Source organism: Corapipo altera, unplaced genomic scaffold (assembly GCF_003945725.1).
Source record: "Corapipo altera isolate COAL_440 unplaced genomic scaffold, ASM394572v1 61411, whole genome shotgun sequence".
NCBI classification, from domain to species: Eukaryota; Metazoa; Chordata; class Aves; order Passeriformes; family Pipridae; genus Corapipo; species Corapipo altera.
The window spans coordinates 10,474,456-10,500,305 of NW_020884875.1; the positions used below are offsets into that span (position 1 = coordinate 10,474,456).

At 43.0% G+C, this 25,850-nt stretch overlaps 2 protein-coding genes across 6 annotated transcripts in view; one reads left to right on the forward strand and one right to left on the reverse strand.

Moving 5' to 3' along the window:
- Nucleotides 1–4,754, reverse strand: part of THBS4 (thrombospondin 4) — a 40,784-nt gene extending 36,030 nt beyond the window's left edge. For both annotated transcript variants that reach the window (XM_027634502.1, XM_027634501.1), the window contains exons 1-2: nucleotides 4,661–4,754; nucleotides 306–509 (exon numbers count right to left, since the gene is read on the reverse strand). In XM_027634502.1, coding sequence (XP_027490303.1) covers nucleotides 306–509; nucleotides 4,661–4,754 — 298 coding nt within the window. The remainder of the gene's footprint in view (nucleotides 1–305; nucleotides 510–4,660) is intronic.
- A 6,587-nt stretch (nucleotides 4,755–11,341) lies between these two features.
- On the forward strand, nucleotides 11,342–22,885 carry MTX3 (metaxin 3). Of its 4 annotated transcripts, none has more exons than XM_027634857.1 (9): nucleotides 11,345–11,494; nucleotides 11,961–12,030; nucleotides 14,879–14,955; nucleotides 16,501–16,593; nucleotides 17,747–17,929; nucleotides 18,077–18,153; nucleotides 19,014–19,171; nucleotides 19,569–19,657; nucleotides 21,003–22,885. In XM_027634857.1, exons 1-9 carry the CDS (start codon nucleotides 11,414–11,416, stop codon nucleotides 21,075–21,077), a joined length of 903 nt encoding a protein of 300 aa, XP_027490658.1. In that variant the 5' UTR covers nucleotides 11,345–11,413; the 3' UTR covers nucleotides 21,078–22,885. The 4 variants fall into 4 exon arrangements, with proteins under 4 accessions (XP_027490661.1, XP_027490659.1, XP_027490658.1 ...); XM_027634856.1 differs by having other exon boundaries at nucleotides 11,346–11,494; nucleotides 21,029–22,885; XM_027634860.1 differs by lacking the exon at nucleotides 19,569–19,657 and having other exon boundaries at nucleotides 11,342–11,494; nucleotides 21,029–22,885.
- Nucleotides 22,886–25,850: the final 2,965 nt, after the last annotated feature.

A 25,850-nucleotide genomic window follows, 5' to 3' on the forward strand; every position in this document is an offset into this window, starting at 1 on the left:
ATTGACTCCTTTCTCCATACCCCATGTTTTTTCCCTTCTTTCTTAGCATTGCTCAGAGCAAGTACCACAGTCAAGTGGAGATACCAGCTGATTGTCCAGTAAGCTTCCCCTGGCCAGGAGAGAGCAGCACCAAGGAGAAGGAAAGAAATGAGAACAGGAGTAAGAAGGGATGTGAAAGGTGATAGCATGCAATAGGAATAACTCAAGCACAAAGGTTAATCACATATTTGTCAACATCCATCTGTGACACACCAGTAACTATGGATCCAACACTAGTTTTACCATACATATTCCAAACAACTCACCTTTACTCATCCGTCCCATTACTGTAAATTCAAAATGCTTGCTGTTGTCAGCTGATGAATACAGGCCAAAAACAGTGGCTGTGCTCTTTGGCTGCAGTTTGAAGGTTGAGAGCAAGTACACTTCATTCAGTGTAGGATCCCCAAATGCTTGTTGCAAGAAGTTTGGCACCACTCTTTTGTCGGAATATGGAAGAAGATCAAAAACTGGGGAAAAAAAAAAAGAAGCAAATTTGAACAGCAATTTAAATATAATAATGAACAAAGAAGAATGTGGTCTGAAGCCACTCACTGGAGACCATACACTCTTTGCTATTTTCATACAGACACTCTGACCTACCTAAATTAGTATAAACCAAAAAATTAATAGGATGATCAAGTCTAAAGATTATGTAGTTCAACTCCTGGCTCTGGAAGGGATATCTTAAGCAACCTGGTTGCTCCCTGCACATGGCAGTGAGTTTGGACTAGATGGCCTTTAAAGGTCCCTGCCAGCTAAAACTATCCTATGATTCTACCAAAATATCATCTACAATTTGTTGCGACTGGTACTATTTTAGCAACTTTTATTTTCCAAAGGAATTATTGATAACTTACTAACATAGAAATATCTAGTCTTCAAATTGAGATGCTTAAATATTTTCAGGTAGATCTCTAAAAATCTTCTCTTCTGAGGATGCACTTCAACAGAAAGCTTTTTAACCTATTTCTGCTTTCATAAATCCAGATATTTGTATTCATGTATCAATTAGACAAAGGATTCAGCATTAAAATTTTCAGACAGATTTCCTGAGTACTTATGGTATTTACAGGGCACCATTTAAAATGCTAAAAAGCCAGGTAAGCATTATTACGTTTACAACCTCTTTCTCATTTCACTGACTCTTCAGAAGATATATTATATAAATAAGACTCATCTTTCTCTTCTAGCATAGAAAACAAAGAAATACAGGCCTGACAAAAAAAAAAAATTACCCTGAAGGCATAGTGAAAGCTGTTTCAAATTTTTATTTCAGTTTTTCCTCAATGCATCAGCAAAGAGTCTATGGTTATACTTGTACATATGACAGAAATGTCCCTTATGACACTGAAACAACAAACCAGGGTTTTCCTCAGTGTTCCTAAATCCATGATGTTTCCAAACTCGATAAACTATTCCGTTTCTTGATTACCTCCTGTTTCAACCCACTGCAATTAAAGTAGCATATACGTTATATTCTTGCAAAGTCTGATAAATGAATATGTACAAGTGTCATTTAAATATAAGGGCATACTTAGCCATTGTATACCACTGCCACTCCATACGCCTGTCATGGTTGGGCCCTATTTTTCTCCCACACCAGCACAATACCATAGAGCTGCTACCAGAGAAGAGCCACAACACCAGGCAGATGGCAAAGGCACACGACAGCACATTGTGCCTTACCTTGATTCAAGTTTGTGGTTGTATTACTAAGTTTAGTTTCCTAGGCTGAAAAAACAGTGGACCAGTGCAGGTGAGTCTTGTCTACACAGCATGACCTCAAAGCTGTCATCATCTACTGAAGTGATGAGGCCATCCTACTGATCCAGAGTTTCCACACAATACAAGCAGGAAAAGACTGAAGAGCACTTGGAGGACAATCCCATGGGCACATAGACCTACCCACAGACCTGTGGGAAACCCTGTTCACTTATATTAGAGCATGGGTATGTAATGCTTCCATTGCTCATTCTGGAGCATCCATTCATCTAGACACTAATGTTATTCCCAAAAAGACAAAAATGGAGATTTTTCCCTTTATCTCATGAAGCCATTGAAATACAAATCACCACTGAAGTCTATACTTGTATTGAGTCCAAGGATCTCATGACTCTCATGAGTTTTCAGAACACAACACAAAAAATGTAAGGCACTTGATTTGCACGCACTACTAATACTGTTGTCAAACAAGTAAGAAACACATCTTAGTGGATGGACCTCGTCAAAAGACTTCTCTTTCATTCAGTTCACATTTACAGTGTCCCAGGACAACTACTGCTGCAGTAACCCAGACAGCAGATACAAAAGGCTGGATACTTCATCACATTTACTGCAGGGAGAGCAAACCAAGCGCCCACCCACTCAAGAGACTGAAACGCAGCTTACTATCTTTTTTGAAGAGAGATTTTCTTCAGATCACAGCCTCTACCTGTATAAGACTTAACTCATCCAAGCCCCTGCAGTAAAATGCCGTAAAAATGCTTTTTACAACAGCATTTTACAAGTCATAGCCATTAAAAAAATACAGCTGTGTTTTCTCTGCCAGAGCAACGAAATACAATACTTAAGCCTTTGAGAGCACAGAATATAGCTATATATTATGTCCAGTTCTTCTACATCTATTGGCTGAATTTATATCAATTCCTGTGATACTAACTAATGTATACAAGGGTTAAGCACTTAAAAATGTTATAAAAGTAATGACTAAATATTGGGAAACATCTGTCTACTGTTATGGAAAACATTTATTGAAATTTTTGAAATTTGCATATTTAAATGAATGCTCAAACTGGTTCGGTAGTTGCATTCTACAAAGTACATTTCCTCAGCCATGTTATCAAACCCTTTCTTGGGATACCTTCACAATCTACAGTATGTAGATGCAGTATGTAACCAGATCCATTTAAGCATAGCTTACACACATGCTAGCAAATGTGGCTAGTGGAAGAGCAATGGCGTTATGAAAATTTATTTTACATCCTTAGAGAGTTGGCAGAGAGACAACTCTTAGGCGTTAGGGAGACAATTGCTTGTTTGGAAAGAACAGGTAAAAAAGATCCACACAGATTTCAGATTTCATTTTTTGTAGAATCTCTTCCTTCGTCTCCCTGGAAAGGCAGACTTGAGAGCAAATAGATAGAAAAGGACTGCTGAAGCTGAAAGACATAAGCAGCTGGTTTCAATTCATGTGGTGAGAGTGATGCCGCACCACGCCTCTGAAGTACAAGCATGCATTCTCACCAGGCTAAACTGAGCCCACTTGTGAGACAGACCAGGAATTCTCTCCCCCACCTTCTTTCTGTGGTTTTTAGAAGGGGGCTCCTCACTTTCCTATGAAAATGCTAACAAGACATGAGCTACACCATGAGACAGTAGCAAAACACTCTTTGGAGATCTGCCCCAAAATATCAAGGCGAAAACTAAAAGACATGATGAGAAGCCCTAGGAGGACGAAGCATGGAGGACTGAATTTAGTGGCACAGGAGAGGATGGAGCTCAAACTAAAACATCCCTTCTTTCCCTTAACTCTGTTGCCACGTCACACCAGCTTTTTGAGAACATCCAAGTTAGTTCTCCAGTCACAGCTAGCATAATAACTGCAGACATAAACACTGCTGTTCAGCACTTTTCAAGGTAATTAATGACGGCTTAGACACCTGGAGTGAAACCCTAACCCCCCACACACCGCAATAGTTTCTGACCAGCTTCAAGAAGTTGAAAACGTCACACGCTGAGTGGGGTTTTTCATTGGCTACTGCCTCTAACAAGTTAAAAACCTGCCTTTTCTTTTTTTTTTTTAATATGGCAATATCCAACTTCTCAATGCAATAATTTTCTGAAATGTTTTTACATCATAAAGGACTTTAACAGGCTTTTTGGAAATGCAGCTGAATTTGACTGGCTGTCTTTTAGATCTGCGTAAGTAAGGAATAAACGATTAAAGTCTCAAACATCGTTTGGTAAGGCAAACGAAGGTGTTAAAAACGCAGAGAGAACCAGGAGCAGCTTTAAGGCTGCGGGAGTGGTGCTAAGTTACACTACCCGGTGTTCTCAGTAGCCGAGCTGGTTCCAGTCACAAGCTGCACAACTGGAGAGCGATACTACCCATTTTACTCAAGCTCTAGAATACAGCGGCTGCTGACCTACTGTGTGCAAAATACTGCCACAGCAATGCTAGGTTTAGAAGTACCACTTTTTCTATGCGCTTTACTAGGTAGTAGAGTTTTCCCGGCGAGTTTTCACGGCTCAGCAATTCACTTCTCATTCATGAGAACCTGCAACGGAAAAAGCGCTCTTCAGACGCTCCACACGCCTACCAGCACCCCTAGAAAAACACTTTTTTGCTGACTACAGGGGAGCGGCTGCACCGCGACCTCCTCCAGTGCCCACGGCCCGTCGCGCGGGACACACACAGCATGGCGGGGCGACCCCGGGGCGACTCCTAGAGCGCGCCCCGCGCCCCGACGGCGCCGGCTTCTCTCGCACCTGTAGAGGTGCTCCCGTTTCCAACCAGCCAGGGCTCCCGTCAGAGGGCAGAGGACGGGACGCTGCAAGCATTCTCGAATGGAAGAGGGGAAAGGAGATCTCGCCGCAGCCGGGGGAACGGACCCCTTACCTCGCGGGGCGGGCGCTGCGGCGCGGCTCGAGCAGAGCTGCAGGGCGAGCGGCAGCAGCAGCAGCAGCAGCGCGGCGCCGCGCTCGCACCCCATGGCGGCCGCGGGCCGGGCAGGGCGGCGAAGAGGGCGCGCTGCTCCGCGCCGGGGCCGCCGTTTAACGGGGCGGACCCGGGGCCGGGCACGGACGGCGCCAGGCGAAGGACCATTGGCCGGGGCTACCCCGGGAGGCGGGCGGGGGCCGCGGCGGAGATGGCCAAGGGCTGGGATGGACCATGCGGTAGCGCGCCGTCGGGGGCCGAGCCGGGAACAACCGGCATCGGTGGGGGTGGCGGAGCTTGGATACAGCCGGAGATCCTGTCGATGGCCCCCAAAATCAAGACCTGTGGGTGACAGTGGCTGGAGTGTGCCCTTGGAGGAGTCCTGGAAATTGAAATGTGTTTAATTGCTTTGAATTCATAGCATCACAGAATGATTTAGGTTGGAAAAGACCTTTAAGATCATCGACCCCAACTGCTAATAAGCATCTGTGCTTACTACCGGTCACATGAAGGTGGCCCCAGAAGTGATTTGGGTGTTCTTTGAGAGCCAGTAAGAGCTCTGTCCGTTCAGGAGGGACAGCAAGTCCAGCACTGATGTGAGCAGCCCATTTGGGAACCACCAGCCTGGTGAGGGAAGTAGGAGAGCTCTAGAAGCATGAAGATAATGCAGCCTTATTCATCCGGTCCTACTGAGCGCAGGACACTTTAACTTTGAGGCTGGCACCTCCAACAATGTAATCATCATTATATTTTAAAACTAATTTTACCTCTTTTTCTATGTTCCTCTATGTTTCTATGTAACCACACCTTTATGTGTCTTCTGCCAATAATACAGCCATTGTCTTTGCAAAGCCTTCTCACAAGTTTCTCTGCCTGTTCAGCAGATCAGGTTTTGAGTCTCAACTGTTAGGGGGTTCTGCGTATATTAGAACAGATTCTCTCTCAAGCATATGCTAAATCAAAACAAATGAGAATGCTCTGGTGTGTAGACTTGGTCTTGGCAGGAATTTAAATACACTACTTTTCGTAACTGAAGAATGGCACTAAAAGGGGTCATGCAGATTGCAGACTGGAGCAAACTGAGTTTCTAGAAGACTCTGACTAGCAAAGTGAGTTATCTGCTCCTCTATTTCATTTAAAGAGCTTAGGAGCATTGGCAGTGCTCAAACTGACTAGATTGACATCACTGATGAAGCTTGTTTGTCTTATCAAACCCTCAAACCCCCAAACCAAATAATATAACCAAAGTCAATTTTAAAAAAACCCGACCTTCTTCTTTCAACTACCACAATTTTCAGCATTGTGTATGCCCTCAGGATGTCATCATCCCATTGTTTGTCCTCTACTTCAAAAAATCCTAGCCTCTGCAATGCTGATGTTAAGAAAGCACAGATAGAAGGGAAGAGCTAGTGAGAAACACCAGCACAGGTAAAAGGGAGCTAGTGAGAAATACCAGCACATGGTGGGCTTCCCAACCTGCTGCACAGCCCTCTGTCCTGTACCTCACTTTGTGCCTCAGCCCTGTGGATGAACCTCTGTCGCATCAGAAACTTAGGAGGCCATGGTTGGTCTCCTCACAGCTTGCTATTTACATGCAATTGGAAAAGTTGGAGCTGTCTAGTGTTATTTACATCATGAAAAGTAGGACAACAATAGAAGGGAAATTTTATGTTAAGTGAGCAAAGCAGTGTTGATTAATGTGTCACATCAGGATTGGTGCATACAGCTAATGAGCACCACAGAGAACAGCCCCTGGGGGGCTCATTGTATGTGAGGCAAGACACAGCATGCTGCAGGGCTGGGACTATCAAGCATGCTGTGCAGCGTCTGCTGGAGCAGCTGTGCCACTGCACAGAGCACAGCTGTGGGCCGCTCTCCAGCACAGGCATAGTGAGATTTTCAAATACCTTTGGCTGGCCTATATTCATATGCCCTCCAGCTGTCCTCCACATGGTATATATCCTATAACACACCCTGTTTCTTAGCTTATCCATGTAGCAGTGTTGACCCAATCCTTCAGTTGTTCATTTCTTCCTCTGCCTGTCACCAGGCAGAAGGGTGCTCATCACATCCACTGTGTCCCAGCATGGTGCTATTCCTCCTCCTCACCCCACTGCTCTTCTAAATATGTCTCTACAAAACAAGAAACGCCTCAGCTTCACTCCCACTATCCTTACCCCTGCAGTGGAAGTGACAGGAGGACATGGTGGTGTCAAAGGGTTGGCCAGGAGCTGCGCAAGGGAGTGAGAAAAACAGAGCATCAAGTGCAGAGTGCTGTAGAACCAGGAGAAGGAGGGAGGCTGGAAGGGGGACAGCAGGGGGCAAGGACATGGGACAAAACAAGGAAGGACTTACAGTGCCACAAGCTCCCTAAAAAGAAGTTTTAGTCCAGAATTTGTCCTCAACTTAAAGGATGGAGACAGTACAGATCCTACAGAGGCTAATACATGGATCTAGAGTAGCACTGATGTTGCTGTACTGTTTATTATGAAGAAGTCCTTCATCAACATAAAGCATAAGGGGAACACTTATCAATAATTTGCAGCCATTTATTATGTACTTTAATTGAGTTTATCAAAACATTTGAAATGTCTTCTTGAAAGACTTCCTTATCTGAAAAAAATATTTATTAGGTAATTATAACTTATCATATCTCACTTCTGATTTAACTACAGAGGAGTCTCTTGCACTGGTGCTGATCAACTGTATGGGAGGAGGATTTTGTTTGTAGCATTATACATTTGTTAGTGCTAGATCTGTGAGAGCCATGTTCTGTTCTTGCTCTGCAGCTGCTTATTCCTTGAGCTTACTCACAAAGAATGCACAAGGAAGCATCATGTTCACGAACAGACCATGAGGCACAATGCAATATGATAGAAGGGAACCAGTTCACAATGTACCAGAAGTTTAAGTCCATGTTTAGGAGAATTTACTCAGTACATAAATGTCACTGTAATTTTCTCAGTTTTCATTTCTATGCTGAGTTTTATTGATGGAGTATGTTATGAACTGAAGGGGATTTTGTGCTCAAGCACAGCCTTCTTTAAGGGATTTCACAAAACAGAATGTTTGTCTGCTCTCTGGAAGGGGCTATTTGACCTTCTAATCAACATTTTCCATAAAAGCAATGGAATACTAGCAATTGCCTTTTCACTCTTGTGTATCCTCTGAAGTACAAACTCCAGCTCAATTTACTGGAGGTTAATATCCTGAATAAGAATCAAGAATCAAAATATGATTAATGGACATTTTGTTTACAAGAAACTTTCATAATTCCAGTCACATTTGGTAAGGAAGTTATAAATATATGACTAATTTTTCATATGGGATCTGACAGAAAACCTCAAACATTAAAATGTTTGACCTGCTTACTTTACATAAGTCAATAAGATTTTAAGCATGCAGAATACAGAGAAGCTGCAGACATTACAGATTGCACTTTACAGAAGCGTCTGTAACTTGTTCAAATTCCAAGTAATAGGGTAGGGGAAATAAAATAGAATCCCTGCTGCTTAATTTACCTTTCATGTTTTGTTCCTAATATCCATCATGAGACTCACTGTTTTGATGGAATTATATGGATGATTAAAAATCAGGATCTGTGGGCATTTAAGATATAGAAGTCTTAATGCAAGTGAAATATCAGCTCTAAACCACATACTTCCATATTTATGTCAACACTTATGGGTTTGATCTTGCCTCATATTCAGAAGAAAAACTGTAGGTTTCAAATGCTACAAGTTTCAAAGACAGGTTTCAAAAGACTTTTTGCTTTTTCCAAAACACAAATTGAAGCTCCACTTTTTCAAGTCAAGTTATATATCCATCCTCAATGCACCTATTTACTTTTCATTTACAGTAATAGGAATTCCACTTATGCAGCCAAGAGGAAAAAGTTCCTGACATGGGGGAGGAAAGATGCAGATTGCCTTTTTTTTCATCTTTGCTCTGGAACCCACAAAGCCACAGAGATAAATTGGGCCTAAAGGCAATGCAAAGCTTACTTCCCTACTTACCTCCTAAGCCTTCTTTCAGCCTGCCTTAAGAAGAGCCATAAGGTGGCTCATAGAATAACAGAATGGTTAGGTTTTTCTTAGGAAAAGACCTCTAAGATCATCAAGTCCAATCATCAACCCAGCACCACCACCACCATGTTCACTACTAAAATGTGTCCTCAAGTGCCACATCCACATAGGGTTTTTTTAACATTTTCAGGGATGGTGATTCCACCACTTCCCTGGGCAGCCTGTCCCAATGCTTGACAACTCTTTCAGCAAATAAATTTTTCGTAATATCTAATCCAAACTTCCCCTGGTGCAACTTGAGACCATTTCCTCTGGTCCTATCACTTGTTACTTTGAAGAAGAGGCTGACCCACACCTTGCTACAACCTCCTTTCAGGTAGCTGTAGAGAGCGATAAGGTCCCCCATAAGCTTCCTTTTCTCCACAGTAAACAATCCCAGCTCTATCAGCTGCCCGTCATAGGACTTGTTCTCCATACCCTTCACCAGCTTCATTGCTCTTCTCTGGGCATGCTCCAGCATGAAAATGATGCTCCTGTAGTAGGGGCCCAAAACTGAACACCTGATTCAAGGTACATCCTCACGAATGCTGAACATAGAGGGATAATCACTGCCCTGGTCCTGCTGGCCACGCTATTTCTGATACAGGCCAGGATGTCATTGGCCTTCTTGGCTACCTGGGCACACTGCTGGCTCTTATTCAGCCACTGTTGACCAGCACCTCCAGGTCCTTTTCTGCTGGGCAGCTTTCCAGCCACTCTGCCATCAGCCTATAGGTTGTTGTGAACCAAGGGCAGGACCCAGCACTGGACCTTCTTGAACCTCATACCATAGACCTTGGCCCACTGATCCAGCCTGTCCAGATCCTTCTGCAGAGCCTCCCTATACTCCAGCAGATCATCTGTCCCACTGAGCTTGCAAACTGACTGAGGGTGCACTTGATCTCCTTGTCCAGGTTGTTGATGAAGGTATTAAACAGGGCTGGCCTCAGTAATGAGCCCTGGGGAAAATATTCCTTATAGAAATAGATGTTTGGGATCACAGCTGTTAGGAGCCACTGTTCTCTCCAGAGCATGTGCATCTCAGTGAGGCACTGTGAACAGGCTAAAGCAAAGTACCCGGACAGATAGAGAAGTCAGCCGGTGCCTGTAGGGAGGAAAATATATGACAAGTGTCCTTAAGAATATTTATCCTAAGTATGTCTTTATGGGGAAAAATGTAATGTATCCATTAAAAAAAAATTAGCTACTGTTAACATTGCCAGTGGTATGCTTTCCTGAGAAAAAAAGTAGATATGCATTTATTCTCCCATGTTCCTCATAAAATGAAGCTAAATGATGTCAGATCATAGGTTTTATGTGTCATAGGTTTTATGACACTTTCTTCCACAAATTTCAGGTGAATCTGAAATCACAGATCTGGGAGGGAAGAAGGACAAATGAAGCTTTGCCCTCACTCTCTTCTTTATACATAGAATACCTGAATAAGGGTGGTCAGTGCAGGGTTTTTTTAAAGTCAGTGTGTGCGGTATTTTTTCCATGTGTGGGAAGAATGGAAACTTGACTTAGTGTTTAGATGTGCTGTAGCACGTCTCCATGAGCTCTGGAACAAACAGCCTGACAGCTTGAGATCTTCAAAGGCCCACAGTAAAACCCACACTGAATGGGTTATCATTATAACCTGGTCAAAATCGGTAACATAAGATCTGGGTTCATTGTTTTTAAAGCCAACTTGCTGACAACTGCTCCTCATATTTGATGGAGAGCCACAATTTTTTTTGCTCCTGTGTAAAGTAACACCACTATGTATAGTAACAGGGTTGGAGGGTAAGGGTTCAGCCAGGCAGTACCAAAAGTGTTTCATGAGGACAGCGATGGTGCCACAGGGTGGGTGGCATTTCCTCACAGGGTCACGGCTGTGGGGCTGTCCATGTCCCTTCCCAAGAGGTCGACCCCCATCTGGATATAACCTGAAAGGAGGTTATAGCCAGGTGGAGGTTGGCCTCTTCTCCCAGGCAACAAGTGACAGGACGAGAGGACATAGTTCTCAATTCAGGAAGGACATTGAGGTGCTGGAGTATGTCCAGAGAAGGGCAGTGAAGCTGGGCAAGGGTCTGGAGAACAAGTCCTATGAGGGGCAGCTGAGAGAGCTGGGGTTGTTTATTGTGGAGAAAAGGAAGCTCATAGGGGACCTTTTCGCTCTCTACAGCTACCTGAAAGGAGGTTGTAGTGAGGTGAGAGTTGGCCTCTTCTCCCAGGCAAGGAGTAACAGGACAAGATAGTCTTACGCAGCACCAGGGGAGGTTTGGGCTGGACATTAGGAAGAATTTCTTCATAGAAAGAGTGATTAGACAGTGGAATGAATTGCCCAGGGAGGTGGTGGTCTCAGTCCATGGAAGTGTTTAAGCAAAGACTGGACGTGGCACTCATGGTATAGCTGACATGGTGGTGTTCGATCATAGGTTGGACCCGACCGATCTCACAAGTCTTCTGCAACCCAACCGATTTCCGCGATTACCCTCTAGCCCCCTTGCCCTCGTGGCAACGCCCGGCAGAGGTCAAGACACGCTCCACCCCCAGCGCCGTGCCGCTGGTGCCCGCAGCTCGCCGCCCGCGGCGCCTCCTCCTCCCGCTCCGCTCGAGAGTCTCCGTGTGGCGGCAGCAGCGCCGCCCTGGCCAGCCGGCGGACAAGATGGCGGCTCCTATGGAGCTGAGGTGCTGGGCAGGCGACTGGGGGCTGCCGTCCGTGCACCCGGAGTCTCTCACCGTCATGGTAACGGGCAGCCGCCCGCCCCTGGAGGGAGGGAGGGAGGAACCGGCGGCGCCCTGGGGCTTGCCTGCCACCGGCACGGCCGTCCGCGGGGCTCCTTCCCGCGGGAGAGGCCGGGAGTGGGAGGCGCGGCGTTCGGCGCGCGGCACGGCCCGGCTCGTGCCTCACAAAAGCCGCAGGCTGCGCTGCCGCCCTTCCCGGCGGTGCCGAGCCCTTCTCCAGGGCGCTGCCGCCCTTCCCCCAGGGGCCGAGCCCTTCCCGGGGGCTGCAGGGCCTCTGCGCGGCATTTCCTGGAGTCGTGTTAGGGCAAGGAAGCCCTATCGAAACCCATCGCGCCTCTCCGCGCACTTGCTGCTAGTCGGTCCTCAGTGCCCGAAGATGTTTAAAACAAGTTCTGAAGTGCTGTCTTACAATTTTATTACACACAGTGACAGAATTTAACCCCTGTCTCTCCCAATCTTTATTGCAGGCTTACGCCAAATTTTCTGGTGCTCCCCTGACAGTGAATACTATAAGCAGGTCCTGGAAAGCTCCAAAAGGTACCATCTTTGCAGTCTGTATTCTTTTAGTTACAGCTGCGCTATAGATGAACGTTCCAGTTTCTGTATTTGCATTGGGCTTGTGCTAATGAGTGCAGCCTGCCCCAGTTAAATGACTTCACAGGATCAAGTGTGATGAATTTGTGGGAATAAAATAATGGAAGACATAAATAAGGTGCTTCAAAGGACAATTTATTAAAATGTATATGGGTGAAGCAGCAGACCGTCAACAAAGCAGTAGTGCCAAGTACGTAACTCTTTCAGGCAGTCTAAATTGATGGTATACTGAAAGCAAATTTTTAAGTTTTTAGCACTTTGCATATTTATAATGATAGTAACCTGACTTGTATGTGGAAATAGCTCTTTAATTATACATAATTTAAGGGGCTGGTATAGTTGTAAGTGCAATGTGAGCTTCAGCGAGTATACCTTACACTAGCTGGGATGTTTAGCACTGTGCTGAATTAGAGTGGTTGACTCAGAAAAAATGGAATATGAGGTGTCAGAGATGACTTCTGTTTGTTGGATGCTCCTACTTGTTGCTTGTAACATCGCTGCAGGGTTAAAGTATTCTGTCATTTATGCTTAACCACATCGTCAGTTTAGCCATTACTGTATTCATACAGAAGTTGATCCTTTGGCTCTTGCTTTTCAGTGTGTTGTTTTCTGTTAGGAGCAAATACCAAGAACTAGCTGGGTGTACTTGCTAAAAGTTTGGTGGCTTTCCTCATAGCAAAAATACATAAAATCCATTAAAAAATCAACCCAAATAGTAAATGTTGGTGATAATTGATACTTTAATAGTAGTTAGCAACACAATCCTTTTGGGCTTATTGAGGCAGTTATGTTGTGAATGGGCTGTAAGATAGCCCCTGTTGCAGGCACTTTGATCTGGCAATCTCATGAGTAAAGGCTTCCAGTAAAGTTCTGGCAGAAAGGAAATACTTAGTTCTTGAGTAGCTCATGATTCTGCTGTGGTAGCTTGGGCAGTGGTTGTAGCAAGGCTAGACAAAACAGGTGGTTAAAATGGATTTGGAGGGGAAGGGCAGGAAAAAAATTGGAGTGGAAGGAAGAGGCCCCGAGGTGAATGAGTTGAGGAGGCAGTTGGACTGAGTTGGAATTTTTGTCTTAAGATGAACATGTGAATTCCAGACAAGTAGCCTGGTTCTCAAAGTTCCGAATACCTAGCAGAAAACATTGGCTTCAATCTGATTTTTTGTTGCCATTTTTTATGTTCTGTTATTAGTGATGGCCACAGTAGACTAAGCATACTTCTGACCTTGGTGGAACTCCCTTGCTGTGTAAAACTTCTTGTCTACATGTTAGGAAGATCAGAGCATGGTATTGAGGAAAGGAAAGTACATAAAGTGCCTGATTGCTTTCTAGTTATGTTAGAACTCATTCAGTTGGCGAATGTCACACCGATCCACAAAAAGGGCCAGAAGGAGGACCCAGGAAACTACAGGCCTGTCAGCCTGACCTCAGTGCCTGGCAAGGTTATGGAGCAGATCATCCTAAGTGCAATCACACAGCACCTATGGGATGGACAAGGGATCAGACCCAGCCAGCACAGGTTTAGGAGGGGCAGGTCCTGTCTGACCAACCTGATCTCCTTTTATAATCAGGTGACCTACCTGGTGGATGAGGGGAAGGCTGTGGATGTGGTCTGTCTGGACTTCAGCAAGGCCTTTGACACTGTCTCCCACAGCATACTCCTGAAAAAACTGGCAACCCATGGCTTGGACAGGGGCACTCTGTGCTGGGTTAGGAACTGGCTGGAGGGCCGGGCCCAGAGAGTGGTGGTGAACGGGGCTGCATCCAGTTGGTGGCTGGTCACTAGTGGTGTCCCCCAGGGATCAGTGTTGGGCCCAGTTCTGTTTAATATCTTTATTGGTGATTTAGATGAGGGGATTGAGTGTACTATCAGCAAATTTGCAGATGGCACCAAGTTGGGGGGAGTGTTAATCAGCTGGAAGGCTGATCAGGAGGGCTCTGCAGAGGGACCTGGACAGACTGGAGAGTCGGGCTGATTCCAGTGGGATGAGGTTCAACAAGACCAAGTGCCACATCCTGCACTTTGGCCACAACAACCCCCTGCAGCGCTACAGGCTGGGCACAGAGTGACTGGAGAGCAGCCAGGCAGAAAAGGACCTGGGAGTCTGGATTGACAGGAAGCTGAACATGAGCCAGCAGTGTGCCCAGGTGGCCAAGAAGACCAATGAATCCTGGCCTGTATCAGGAACAGTGTGGCCAGCAGGAGCAGGGAAGTGATTCTGCCCCTGTACTCAGCACTGGTGAGACCAGTACCTTGAGTACTGTGTCCAGTTCTGAGCCCCTCAGTTCAGGAAGGATATTGAGGTGCTGGAGCAGGTCCAGAGAAGAGCAACAAGGCTGGGAAGGGACTGGAGCACAAGTCCTCTGAGGAGAGACTGAGGGAGCTGGGGTTGTTCAGCCTGGAAAAGAGGAGGCTCAGGGGAGATCTCATCACTCTCTACAACTCCCTGAAAGGAGTTTGTAACCAGGTGGGCGTTGGTCTCTTTTCCCAGGCAACTGTCAGTAGGACAAGAGGGCATGGTCTCAAGTTGTGCCAGGGGAGGTTTAGGTTAGTTATGAGGAAAAAATTCTTTACAGACAGGGTAATCCGACATTGGAATGGGCTGCCCAGGGAAGTGGTGGATTCTCCATCCCTGGAGGCTTTTAAGATGAGACTGGATGTGGCCCTTAGTGCCATGGTCTAGTAACCATGGCAGTATTGGAGCAAGGGTTGGATTTGATGAACTTAGAGGTCTTTTACAAGCCAGCTGATTCTATGATATAAATTGTTGACTGTATTATTTATGCCCTCTAGGAGATATACCAGTCCTCATATCAGAAGACAAGGTGATTTCTCAGCCAGCAAAAATACTAAACTTCTTAAGAAAGCAGGTAGATTTGTTTTCTTTGCCTAGTAGTGACTCTGCAGGTCCCCGCGGTATACATTGATACTGGCTTCCAAAGTCTGTAAACTCAGTTCAGACCCAGTGCTTTTCTGTTTTTCATATATGCATGAGAATTGCAAAATGGTGGATAAGAAATTGCAATTTGAAGTTTGATTGTCAGTTGTGTGAAAGATTAAAAATAGACATGAAAAAATGTTTGTTGAAAAGGGCAAAAAACTGTCCTTAACTGAGCAGTTTGTTGCTGAGCACCCTGCTTGTAATTATCACATCTTTAATGTCATTATGACTTTTTAGACCTAGGATTTCACAGCCTAGGTTTAACTGCTTAAATGGTCATTTCCCAGTACTCTTTTTTCTGAAAGATAATACATACAGCATTGCTTTTAATCTGTGTAGTTTATCTGTAGCTTGTAACATAAAAATGTCTGCAGGCGTTTCTTGATCCACATCTACTGCCTTTTGTAGATCTCTTAATGTTTTATTTCCAAAGAATAAAGCTGTGTGATTTCTTCTTTTCATGAAGTATAAAGATGTCTAGTAAACCGTGGCACCATCTTTTTATTTCCAAGGTAGTCCTCTAGACCACTATTCTGCTTTTACATTACAAATGCACCTCCTACAAAGTCAGATGATCTGATCAATGCCGTAGTGACACTTTAAATCTTTGGGGGGGGAAAAAACCAGAATCTGAAAACTGCATTTGAAATGGGATTTCAAATAGCTGTTTTGAAATTCAAATATGAAACTTTCGTATTCATTTGAATTGAATTGGAATTTGGTATTCATTTGAATACCAAAGATTCCATAGTGCTGGGGAAAAAAACCCTCTTTGAGTTAAAGTATAACAATTACATGCTTGCCTTTCAGATATCTTGAAGTATCAGTACTGACCCTTTCTTTATAAATTAATGAAACAGATCTACTCACTCCCCCAAAAATTTATCAGCCTTTTTAATGTATCTTAAAGGAATCTAGTGTTAGAATTAAAAACTCAGTCAGCTGTAACTGGATTAATTTAGTTGTGCATTTGGTCCCTTACATTGTTAACATCCAATTCCTTAACTTTTAGAATGTTAATTAAAAGCAAAATATGGGAATGCGTGCCTTTTTTTTTATACTTACACCATCTGAAGTGCCAGATATTTCTTCAGAAATAAAGATGAGGACTTAACAGAGGTTTGCTACATCCCTAAGCACTGAAAAATTGCCTCTGTATGGCTGGATATTTGCTTGGAAACAAATGGGAAGGAGGCATGAGTTATTTTGGGAATAGGAGAGCCCAAAGATCTAAGAATGGAAAAGTGGAAAAGGGAGATGCAACAAGGTTTGACATAGCTGACCTGAATAAGGGAAGATATTCTAGTGAGTGCCCACTTTCTGTCCCCAAAAGTGTTTTTATACTTACTGACTTGATAGCTGTTAAGTTTGAAGTAACTTTGCATTGATCATTTTTTTGAAAGGTTCCGTGTAACACTATTTTTAGGGTTTTGGGTTTAGTGTTTTGTGGTTGTTTTTTTTTTTTAATTCGTAGAAGTATAATGCGGATTATGAATTGTCTGCAAAACAAGGAGCTGATACACTGGCGTATATTGCACTGCTTGAAGAGAAACTGCTTCCAGCTCTGGTAAATATTGATAAATACTTTATAATGGTCAGAATATTTGGATTTGAATGCTACAAGAAGTGCCCAGCATGAGAGACACTAAAGTCTCTCTACCACTGTCCTGGCTGGAATGTATTTGCTTTGTTAGTCCAATTTTTGAAAATACTGCCTAGCATCATTTGAAAAGGAAAGAAGTGTGTGTTTGTGGGATGTCAAATAATAATAGTAAATTTATGAAAGACATTTTAAAAGGATGCTGGGGGGGGGAGGAGGAGGGGGACACGACAGGATGCTTATTTGTTTTGTTTTGTGGTTGTTTGGGTTTTTGTTTGGTTGGTTGTTGTTTGGTTTTGGTGGGTTTTCTTTTTTGTTTGTTTTTGGTTTTTAGGGGGTTTTGGTGGTTTTTTGGGATTTTTTTGGGTGGGAAGCAGTATCCTGAAACAGCTTATTGTGGCCATGTTTTGTTTCACTTGATTTTCTTGAAAAAGCTTTGATAAGATGTGATATGCCTGAGGAGAGCCACACAGCTGGAAGCCTTTTGAACTGTTCAGTTAGAACTTTGGTAGATTTAAATGCCCGTCAGTAGTTTAATTTTTCAGTTTTAAATAACACATGGCCACATTCTCTCACCATTTCAGTGTAATTACATTAGAGCTATAAAATCCACAGATGTTGAATCCCCTTGAATGACTTTGGTTTCAGTTTGTACAGAAAAAAATATTCTGACCAGATGATATCATAAGCTACCTCTTCAGCTGACCCTGGCTTCAAAGTCATCATTTCATGCTATCTTTTATTTTTAAGATTTATATGTAATTTCAAACCAAATTTTAAGAAATTCCAAACCTGTTCCCGTATGTCTGCAACTTTTATTGTAATATATTTTCAGTATACAGTGTATGTGTCTGTATGTAGTGCATACATAATATTATGCAGATGCATATAGATCTTTTTCATATCTTTGGTGTGTTTCTTTATTTGGAAGGTAACTATCACCTTAATTATATACTCCACTTAAAGGATTAGTATATAACTTTATGGAGCCTGATTGCCTTAAATTAGAATAAATCCTGGTTCTCCTGCTTCTCTGACAGAAGTCTTACATGGCAAGTTTTATGAGATGTCTACTGTTCTCATTGAAATCTCAGTTATATTTTTCCTCATGTTGATATAGCTGCACACTTTCTGGATTGAGGCTGAAAATTACTGCAGTGTGACAAAGCCATGGTTTGCCTCAAGAATTGCCTTCCCACTGAGTTTGTATCTGCCTGGAAAGATGTCCAGGGAAGCACTGAACAGGATCTTGCTGACCAAGGGAGGGCCTCCACTCTACAGTCTCACTGAAGTGGAAGCACAGGTATGTGTTGTGTAGTAAAGAATTTGTAAGTTGGTTCTGTCAAAGGCAAAAACTGAAACAGTCTAGCACACTGCCGACTGATGAATGGTGCTGTGCTTACCAACCTTGCTACACCTAAGGCTCTTAGACAGTCTTGTGTTTCATCAGATATACAGGGATGCCAAGGAGTGCCTAAATCTCCTGTCGAAGAGATTGGGAACATCTCAGTTTTTCTTTGGAGATACGTGAGTGTGGTTTGATTTTTTTTTTTGGTTGGTTGGGGTTTTTTTGTAGATGACTAATAAAACACGTACCATATGACTCTGTGAGCACTTGAACTCTTTTTTTATTTAACCTGCCAGAGTTTTAAAAGTGGTGCACAGTAGTTTCGTGTCTGATACACTGCTTTTCAGATAAATCTGAATGAGCAAACAGGCCACAAACGAGATCTTCAGACTGAGGCAATGTGGTATCTCCTTTATCCAGCATTTTTCCACAGAGAGGCAGATGCTGCCCACAGCTGCTAAGAAAATGTGAGGTGCACTAGAGAACCCTTTTCTAGCCACAGTCACCTCCTGTCTTTGTATGTGCAAAAAATGCTTTAGGCTTGAGGTATTACTAGTGCCCCTGTGGGAGAAGAGCGTAGGTCTGGGAACATTCCACTGCCTGTGGTATATATGCAGAGCAGGAGACAGATAGGGCCAAGAACATAGTGCCAGCAGGTCCTAAAATGGATGATCTGTGCCTTTAGTTGCTGAAATTGGACAACTCCTTGAGGATCTTGGTCCCCTGGCATATAACTTGACTTTTGTGGTGCCAGAAATGCATTTTAGAGTGACTTGTTTATCAGTGTATGTGACAGAATGACTGTGCTTTAATGCTGAAGTTAATGTTTCAGCTTGCCAGCATATCTCTAGTTCAGAGGTGCTGAAATGAGTGGATAGTTGCTACAAAGCGTTTACCAGGTTGATAGGCAAAGGTGGAATCATAGAAGAGCTATGTTCTGTCCTGAGCTGTGTTTGACATACACAGAAAACTGTTAAGTTGTAGAAGTCTTAACTGTCTTACCTCAGTCACTTCAGTGTTTTCTTTTGTCACTTTTTAGGCCTACCACCTTGGATGCCTTTGTGTTTGGTTTCCTTGCACCGGTTTATAAAGTGTGCTTCCCCAGGGTACAGTTACAAGAGCACTTGAAACAGCTTCCCAATCTGTGTCGATTCTGTGATGATATTTTAACTTGCTACTTCAGATTAAGTGTCTCAGGTAAGATGTGTTTCTTTTCCCCTTTTTGTCATATATACTTCTGTTGGGATTAGTACTCCAGGATTCTGTTTGCGAGCCAAGGCAGATTAGGTTTTACTTAGTTTATGCTAGAGTTTTCGTGGGAAGTGAAGTGGAGAAGCCTCTAAAGTTCAGCAGAAAGGATTGAAAATTAAAAACAAGGATAAATACTCAGTTTTAGGTTCTGTCAAGCATTGGCAAAATCTTATGGCTCACGCTTAGTACTATTTTTCTCACACAGAATGGCTTTTTCACTTAAATTCTTCTTTGCATGAAAATACTGCATGAACTTTATCTCCAATATGTGTTTATTTTGAAAGGATTTAAAAGCTTTTGTAAATACCTTTTCACTCTTCATCTTTTTGCCTTCACTCTCCAGGCCATTCTCCGGCTGGACAGGATACAGCAGATGCTAATCTGCAGAAACTCACACAGCTTGTAAATAAGGAATCCAACTTGATTGAAAAGGTTACTTTTGCTTCAGTCTCTAATTATTCTGCTTTTTGTGGTTACTCGTTCACAGATATTCTTGCATGGCAACTGCAACTGTACAATGGACTTTGCTTCTTTTCTACTGAGTTACGTTGTGTAGAGAGGCAGGAAGAATATTACATTACTTGGAAGGAGTAATTAATGAAGCCCTGTACTTAAAAAAGTATTTTTAATACAGCCAAAAGAACATTGTCTTGCAGGTGTGCATACCAACAGAGGGATGGTATCTTTCCTCAGCAAAGGAAGAGGCAAATGTATTGATCAAAATTCAGAAATGGTCCTACAAATTAAGACTGATCACCGGGTTTCCTTGCTCCCAGCTGCATGCGGTAGTAACTAACCTGTAGTCACATTCCTGCTTTTTCTACATCTTGCTTTTATTTCTTATGTTCTTTGTTTCTAAGGCTGTCACTCAGCACCTACTGAAAACTGTACAACTTATGCAAAAAATACTTGTGAAGAATTAGTCTTTTGATGCAGACAGAACACTGATTGGAAGGATAGAAGGCATTTCTTCCTGAAAAAGACTAGTACATGAAGTAGATCATTAACTATGATCAGCTTCTGTAGCATTAGGTATTGATCCTCTTTCTGGCATTGAAGTGTGGCTATGGAACTTCTAAACAATGGGTTACACAAGCATTTGTCAGGCATGATTGAAGTAAAGGTGATCTTGCCTTGAGGAAATGGGATGGACCACACAGCCTCCACAGATCTCCTCTATGCCGTCTTTTATTCTGTACTAACTAAACTTTTGAGATCACATTACATATAGGGCATTAGATTGACTCCCTATGAAGATGTTAATTATTTATATTCAGAGATTAATTTTAACCTGTCTTTGAAAAACTGTTATCACAAGTTCTTTATTAAGTGCTTTTTGTAATCTGTAAATAATAAAAATTTACTCAGTGCCTCCAGAACATATCTGGTTTGAAAAGGTTTATTCTTGCATGGTGTTGAACATACAAAAAGCATCCATTGATGTTAGCAGTTTGACTCTTGATCTCCATTCTAGCAGCATTTGGCTATTGTACAAAATTTTACCTCTTAGGAACAGGTAGCAGTGTTGCTTCCTTCAGTAATTTTGACAAAGTGACTTGAGCAGAAGCACACCCATTTGCCACGGGTTTGATGCACCATATGCAATGGAATGAATAGCAGCTCTAAAACAAGCATATATTTGGGAGAGAAAAGAAACCAAAGCACCAGTTTTGGCTGGTCCTAAAGTAAGAGAGTAAAGATACCCCAAACCAGCATTAATGATGGCAGCCCTGACAAATAAGACTAATGCTATAATCTGTATTCTACTGCTTGCCAGATCCGGCTCTCATTATTTCTCTGCAGATGGACGACAACCTTCGTAAGAGCCCTCAGCACCCGCCTCATAAGCTGACAACGCTCAAGCTTGCTGCACATGGAGAAGAAACCAGCCCATTTAATCGTTTGTCACCTTGACACCTCTTGTTGCCCATAGACGTGTGTTTGCCTTCAGCTAAGTGCCACAGTAAATTTTTTTCACGTGAATGTTGTTTTGCAAGGGAAGAATCTGCTAATGGGTAGAAGTAGAGAAGACATACAGCTTTACAATCTTCTGTCTAATTGGTTTTTTACGAAATTGCATAGTTAAGGCTTACCACACACTAAGCTTGAGGCTAAGCTAAACAAGGCTTATTACTGCAGATGTTAACGTGATTTTGTACAGCATAGTTTTGCCTTTACTCTAGGAGAAATGTTTACCAAAAGTTAAAATTCTGCTTATGGAATGTTCACCATTATTTTATTTTGTGGTTTTTGATTTTACTGTAATCATGTTACTGTATGTGAGTAGGTATACTCTTGTATCTGTCTGAAAATGGCAGAAGTCCAGTTGGGAAGTCTGAAAAGAAACATTGTTGCCCTTTGTTGCAGTTGAGAAATGAAAAGCAGTGAGAGGAAGGTAATTTTTTTATCGAGCTTTAATGAACACACTTGGGTTTTGTGTTTTGGGTTGTTAGCATTTTTGAAAATTTGTCTTTGAAGGGGATTGTTGAAAAGCATGTGCACTATGGGGATTAAAATGATGCACAATGCTAACATTTCAGTACCTCGTAACAGTCCTTTGTGAAACAGGCTTGACCTGTGCACAGAGTAATACCATATGCTGCAAAACTGTTAAGTCAAAATCACAGAAGACTGGTAGTGGATGGAGAAGTTTGGTTGGTTGCTTTCGGGACGAGACTTGACTAGCAAGCACTGCATCTCTGGATTGAAAGGAGCTGGTTAGAGCTTTGTAAGAAAGCCAACGTAGGCTTTTAAATTTGTCACAGATGCCTCTTGATTAGTTTTGTCTTTTTAGTAAGCACTACAGTTCATTCAAAAACTAAAAGAAAAGTCTATATTTTTATTGTGTGACAGTCTGTCTAGTTCAGAGCTCTTTTGTCTCTGCAAACTGTAATACGTTGCAGGGCACAATTCTTCTACTTAATTAGTTTTCTCTGTAACAGCAGCCTTGCCAGTTCTAGAGACCCAAGCAATTCCATTACAAGAGAGATGCTGTAAACAGCAACGTACTGGTGGGGACTTCGTGAGTGGATGTAAAGAGAATTAGTCAAGGAGATTGGCCAAAATGGCAGCTCTTGGGATACGGAATTCTGATAGCTGTATGTGTGGGATGGCTGTTCAGGGGATTTTTTCTCCTTTTTCTGGCCAAATCAAAATACTCTTTCAGCTTCTCTTCAGCTACTAGTCTTGTGTGAGATACAGATAAATTATTTCCTATTTGTAAGGACAAGACTGTAGATTGTGTACATACTGAACTTTCAGACTTGATATGTAAGGAATGTAATATCTTTAACATTTCTTAATTATAATCAAAATGTTGGGTTTCTAATGAGCCCTTTAAAATAATGTTTAAGCTTCATACTCTTACCAGAGTATTTGTTGCAGTGATTTGAAATTAATTTAGCTCATACTCATGATAACTGTATAAACTGACCATCCACTACATGCAGAAGTAATTCAAATGGTTAAAATTTTTAGCTGCCTATATCTTGACAAGATTTACATGAGATAAGTCACATGGCTTTTCAAAGTTTTTAATTTATAAACATGGCTATGGAGAATATGCCTTAGTTTGTTGCTTTTGTGAATATGTACAGTCAATGTATAAAATCTCTTTGTAAAAAGGGTCATTGAGATTAAAATTTTGGATTTGTAGTGGAATTTTGGTGGAGTTTTTTTGTGGAAATTATGTTGAGTTTTTTGAATGTTATTCTTTTTTCCTTGTAAAAAGGTTTATTTTTGTCCATTAAAAAAAAAAAAAGAAGAAGAAAACCTGCTGACTGCTAGGACACAGAAGTTGAAGCAACTGAGCATATCCATGAGATGAGATTTTAGATTTTAATCACACCTCTTCAGTACCATTTCTTTCTTTCAACACGGTTGCTTTTGGGAAGGGGGCAATATGGAGGCACACATTTTCTAATCTTACTAAATGCGAGCTCTGGGCTATGCGACAGCAAAATTTTGGCAAACCAGTGCCCAGGGAACTTCATTCACTGGATGACAGAGGACAACAGGGCTAGAGATCACAGCAAACATTGCCTGCAGTTGTGCACAACCAAGGAGGCTGCACAGCCTTCCACCTTCCTGTTTTACTTTTTACCGAAGGTGAATTAAAAACCAAACTCCTTTATGTGTAAAGTGTCATCTCTGGCCTGGTGACTCGGGCTTGCCCCTTAGTTTAGTGGCACATTTTGTGTGCCTGAGTTCCGAAGCAGGGAGGTTAATGATGTCCAGGGTGGGATCAGTTTGAGTAACTCACTACCTGCATCTGAAGTAGTGAAAGCTCCTTCTCTGGCTAGGGGAGAAAGATGGGATCTAGGTGTGATTCGTCTTAAAGCAGATACCTAAAAACAGTGAAGTGAATCCTGGACGAGTGCTGTGACTGCTCAGTGTAGAGGAAGTGGTAGCTGCCTAACTCAGCCATAAAATGAAAACCTGCTGTGGCAGTTGGCTTTTCCACTTCTGCCTGAGCTGGTGGGTGGTCCAAAAACGCAAGGAGTCAGCCAGCCTTCTGTACAGGCAGCAGTGGTGGGGCTGTGAAATTACTGTGTGCAACCTGCTCCCTGTGCAGAGCTACTGACTGCTGTACCTACTCCAGCTCTGCAGTCTCGAAATGCTGGGCTTCTGGTGCCCGCACCTACAAAGCGCAGGTGCAGAATATACCCTTGGGTTTCCATTACCTTTCTCCTACCAGGGAAGCTAATGAGCCTTGTCCTTCCTACTCTCCCCCCGAAGGCAGTGGCTGGGAACAGATCGCTACCTAGAAAGCAACTCATCCAGCTGCCAGTTCTAAGTGGGGTGGACCGCTATAGCAGGTTGCAAGTTTAACGCTTCTGCTCCAGGCAGTTGTGTGTGGAAATCATATGTGTAGATATCCTTAGGGCTGTTCGCTGTTTTTCTGTGTCAGCTGGTGTCAGAGACTGAAATGGTTCATGATTTATGCATTCTAGGAGACTCTTGCAGGATTTTGACCTTTGCATTGTACAGTTGGGCCCATCCCTCCCTCCAGTGCTGAAGGTGTCAAGCCCTGAAAAGGCAGGACCTCTGATGGCCCATCAAAGCCCATCCCCCCCTCTTCCAATCTTGAAAGGCAGGAACCAGGCCAGACACAGAAACTCTGCGCAGGCCCAGGAGAGGTGGGAGGCTCAAGGCATGGCCCGTGACACTAACCATGGATATAATAACTCATAACTTCTTGGCGTGTGGGGGCTTCCCTCCTTCACCCCCAGCAGATCAAGGCCACCACTTCAACTGACAGACATGGAACTGGCAACTACCAATTGTCATCGCTGGACCCCATGGGCGGTGACTATGTACGTTTGTTCCACTCTCATCTTTTCTTTTTCCTTACTCTCCCTTACTCTTATCCTATCTTTCTCTCCCCTACGCATTTTCTCCCCCTCCAAAGGTTATCTCTATGTCACATTGTTATATGACAACACGCAAAATGCTAGCATACCTGTTGATACAGAATTGTTAAAATAAACCTTATCAATATATGTTTTCAGACACCGATTATTCAGTGTCTTTTCACTCTAATCCACCCCAAGGGAATTATTGATAAAAAACTGGGTTATCCCCCCTCCCCTTTTCCTGGGGCGGGTCGTAACAGCTGGTTGTAGGAATAGATATATTTCAGAAGAAATAAGATGAAAAACATTACAAATTAATTACTGTGAGTATGTTCTATTTAACATTTCCAAGATAGCTTTAAAAATGTCTTTTCCCTCACTCTGAAAATATTGCTACATTAACCTTTTATATACACTTACCCATTGGTGAAGTCACATTACTTTTGCTAAGGTAGTGAGGCATTCCATTAAGAAAAAAACACCCTATTTGATTCCTGGTTAAAATGGTTTGCAGACTCCCTTGAGTAGTTTCTTCTCTTGCTTGGTATGATTCTTGGCATTCCAGCAGGAGTCATTCATAGTGCATTTTTTTTCCACATTGAAAGGCAGTACATAAAAAAAGTACTGTTCCACAGTACAAATGTCCAGTTTCACAAATCATTTAAGCCTGTTGTTAAGTGTTTAGTCTGAAGCAGTAAAATGTTCCATACTCCCATCTGGTGCTAACCGCTACCAGCGAGGTGATGTATTTTGATGCACTTGCTAGAGCACTGGTGCAGGATTAGGCCATTCAGGAAAGGAAGTGCAGAGGGTTGAGCTGGTCAAATATGAAAGCGTCCAGTCCAGAGCTTTTGGAATCAGGCCACTGTCCTCATTCAGCCCTAGTGGTGCTAGCAGAACAACCACTCTCCTCCACCTGGCCGGGCATTTCAGCCCCCACGGATGCTCTGGCTTGTGTTGGTAGGAGCTGCCTGGTGTGTCCCTGCTGTGCAGCAGCTTTCAGCAGCTTCAGCTCATTAAGCATTTTACCTCCTGAAGGATGTGAGAGAGCATCCATGGGGCAGCTTTGCTGCAGAGCTTGGGGGTGCCTACTGGGAAAGTGTGGAGAGTGGTTGATCATAAGCATGTTTCTTAGTGAGGAGCTATTCCCCACACTCAGCCACTATCCAGGCATATGGTCACATGATGTCTGGCCTGCAGGGCTCTTGGCAGCAGTGCTATTCTGCATCTGTGGGAGTCCTAATCATGCAGGGATAATGGTGATGTGGGAC

Coding starts and splice junctions, on each gene's coding strand:
- MTX3 (XM_027634856.1), top strand. CDS start 11,414: ATGGCGGCTCCTATGGAGCTGAGGTGCTGGGCAGGCGACTGGGGGCTG. Junction 12,031..14,878: donor GTCCTGGAAAGCTCCAAAAG/GTACCATCTTTG, acceptor TATGCCCTCTAG/GAGATATACCAGTCCTCATA. Junction 14,956..16,500: donor TAAACTTCTTAAGAAAGCAG/GTAGATTTGTTT, acceptor TTTAATTCGTAG/AAGTATAATGCGGATTATGA.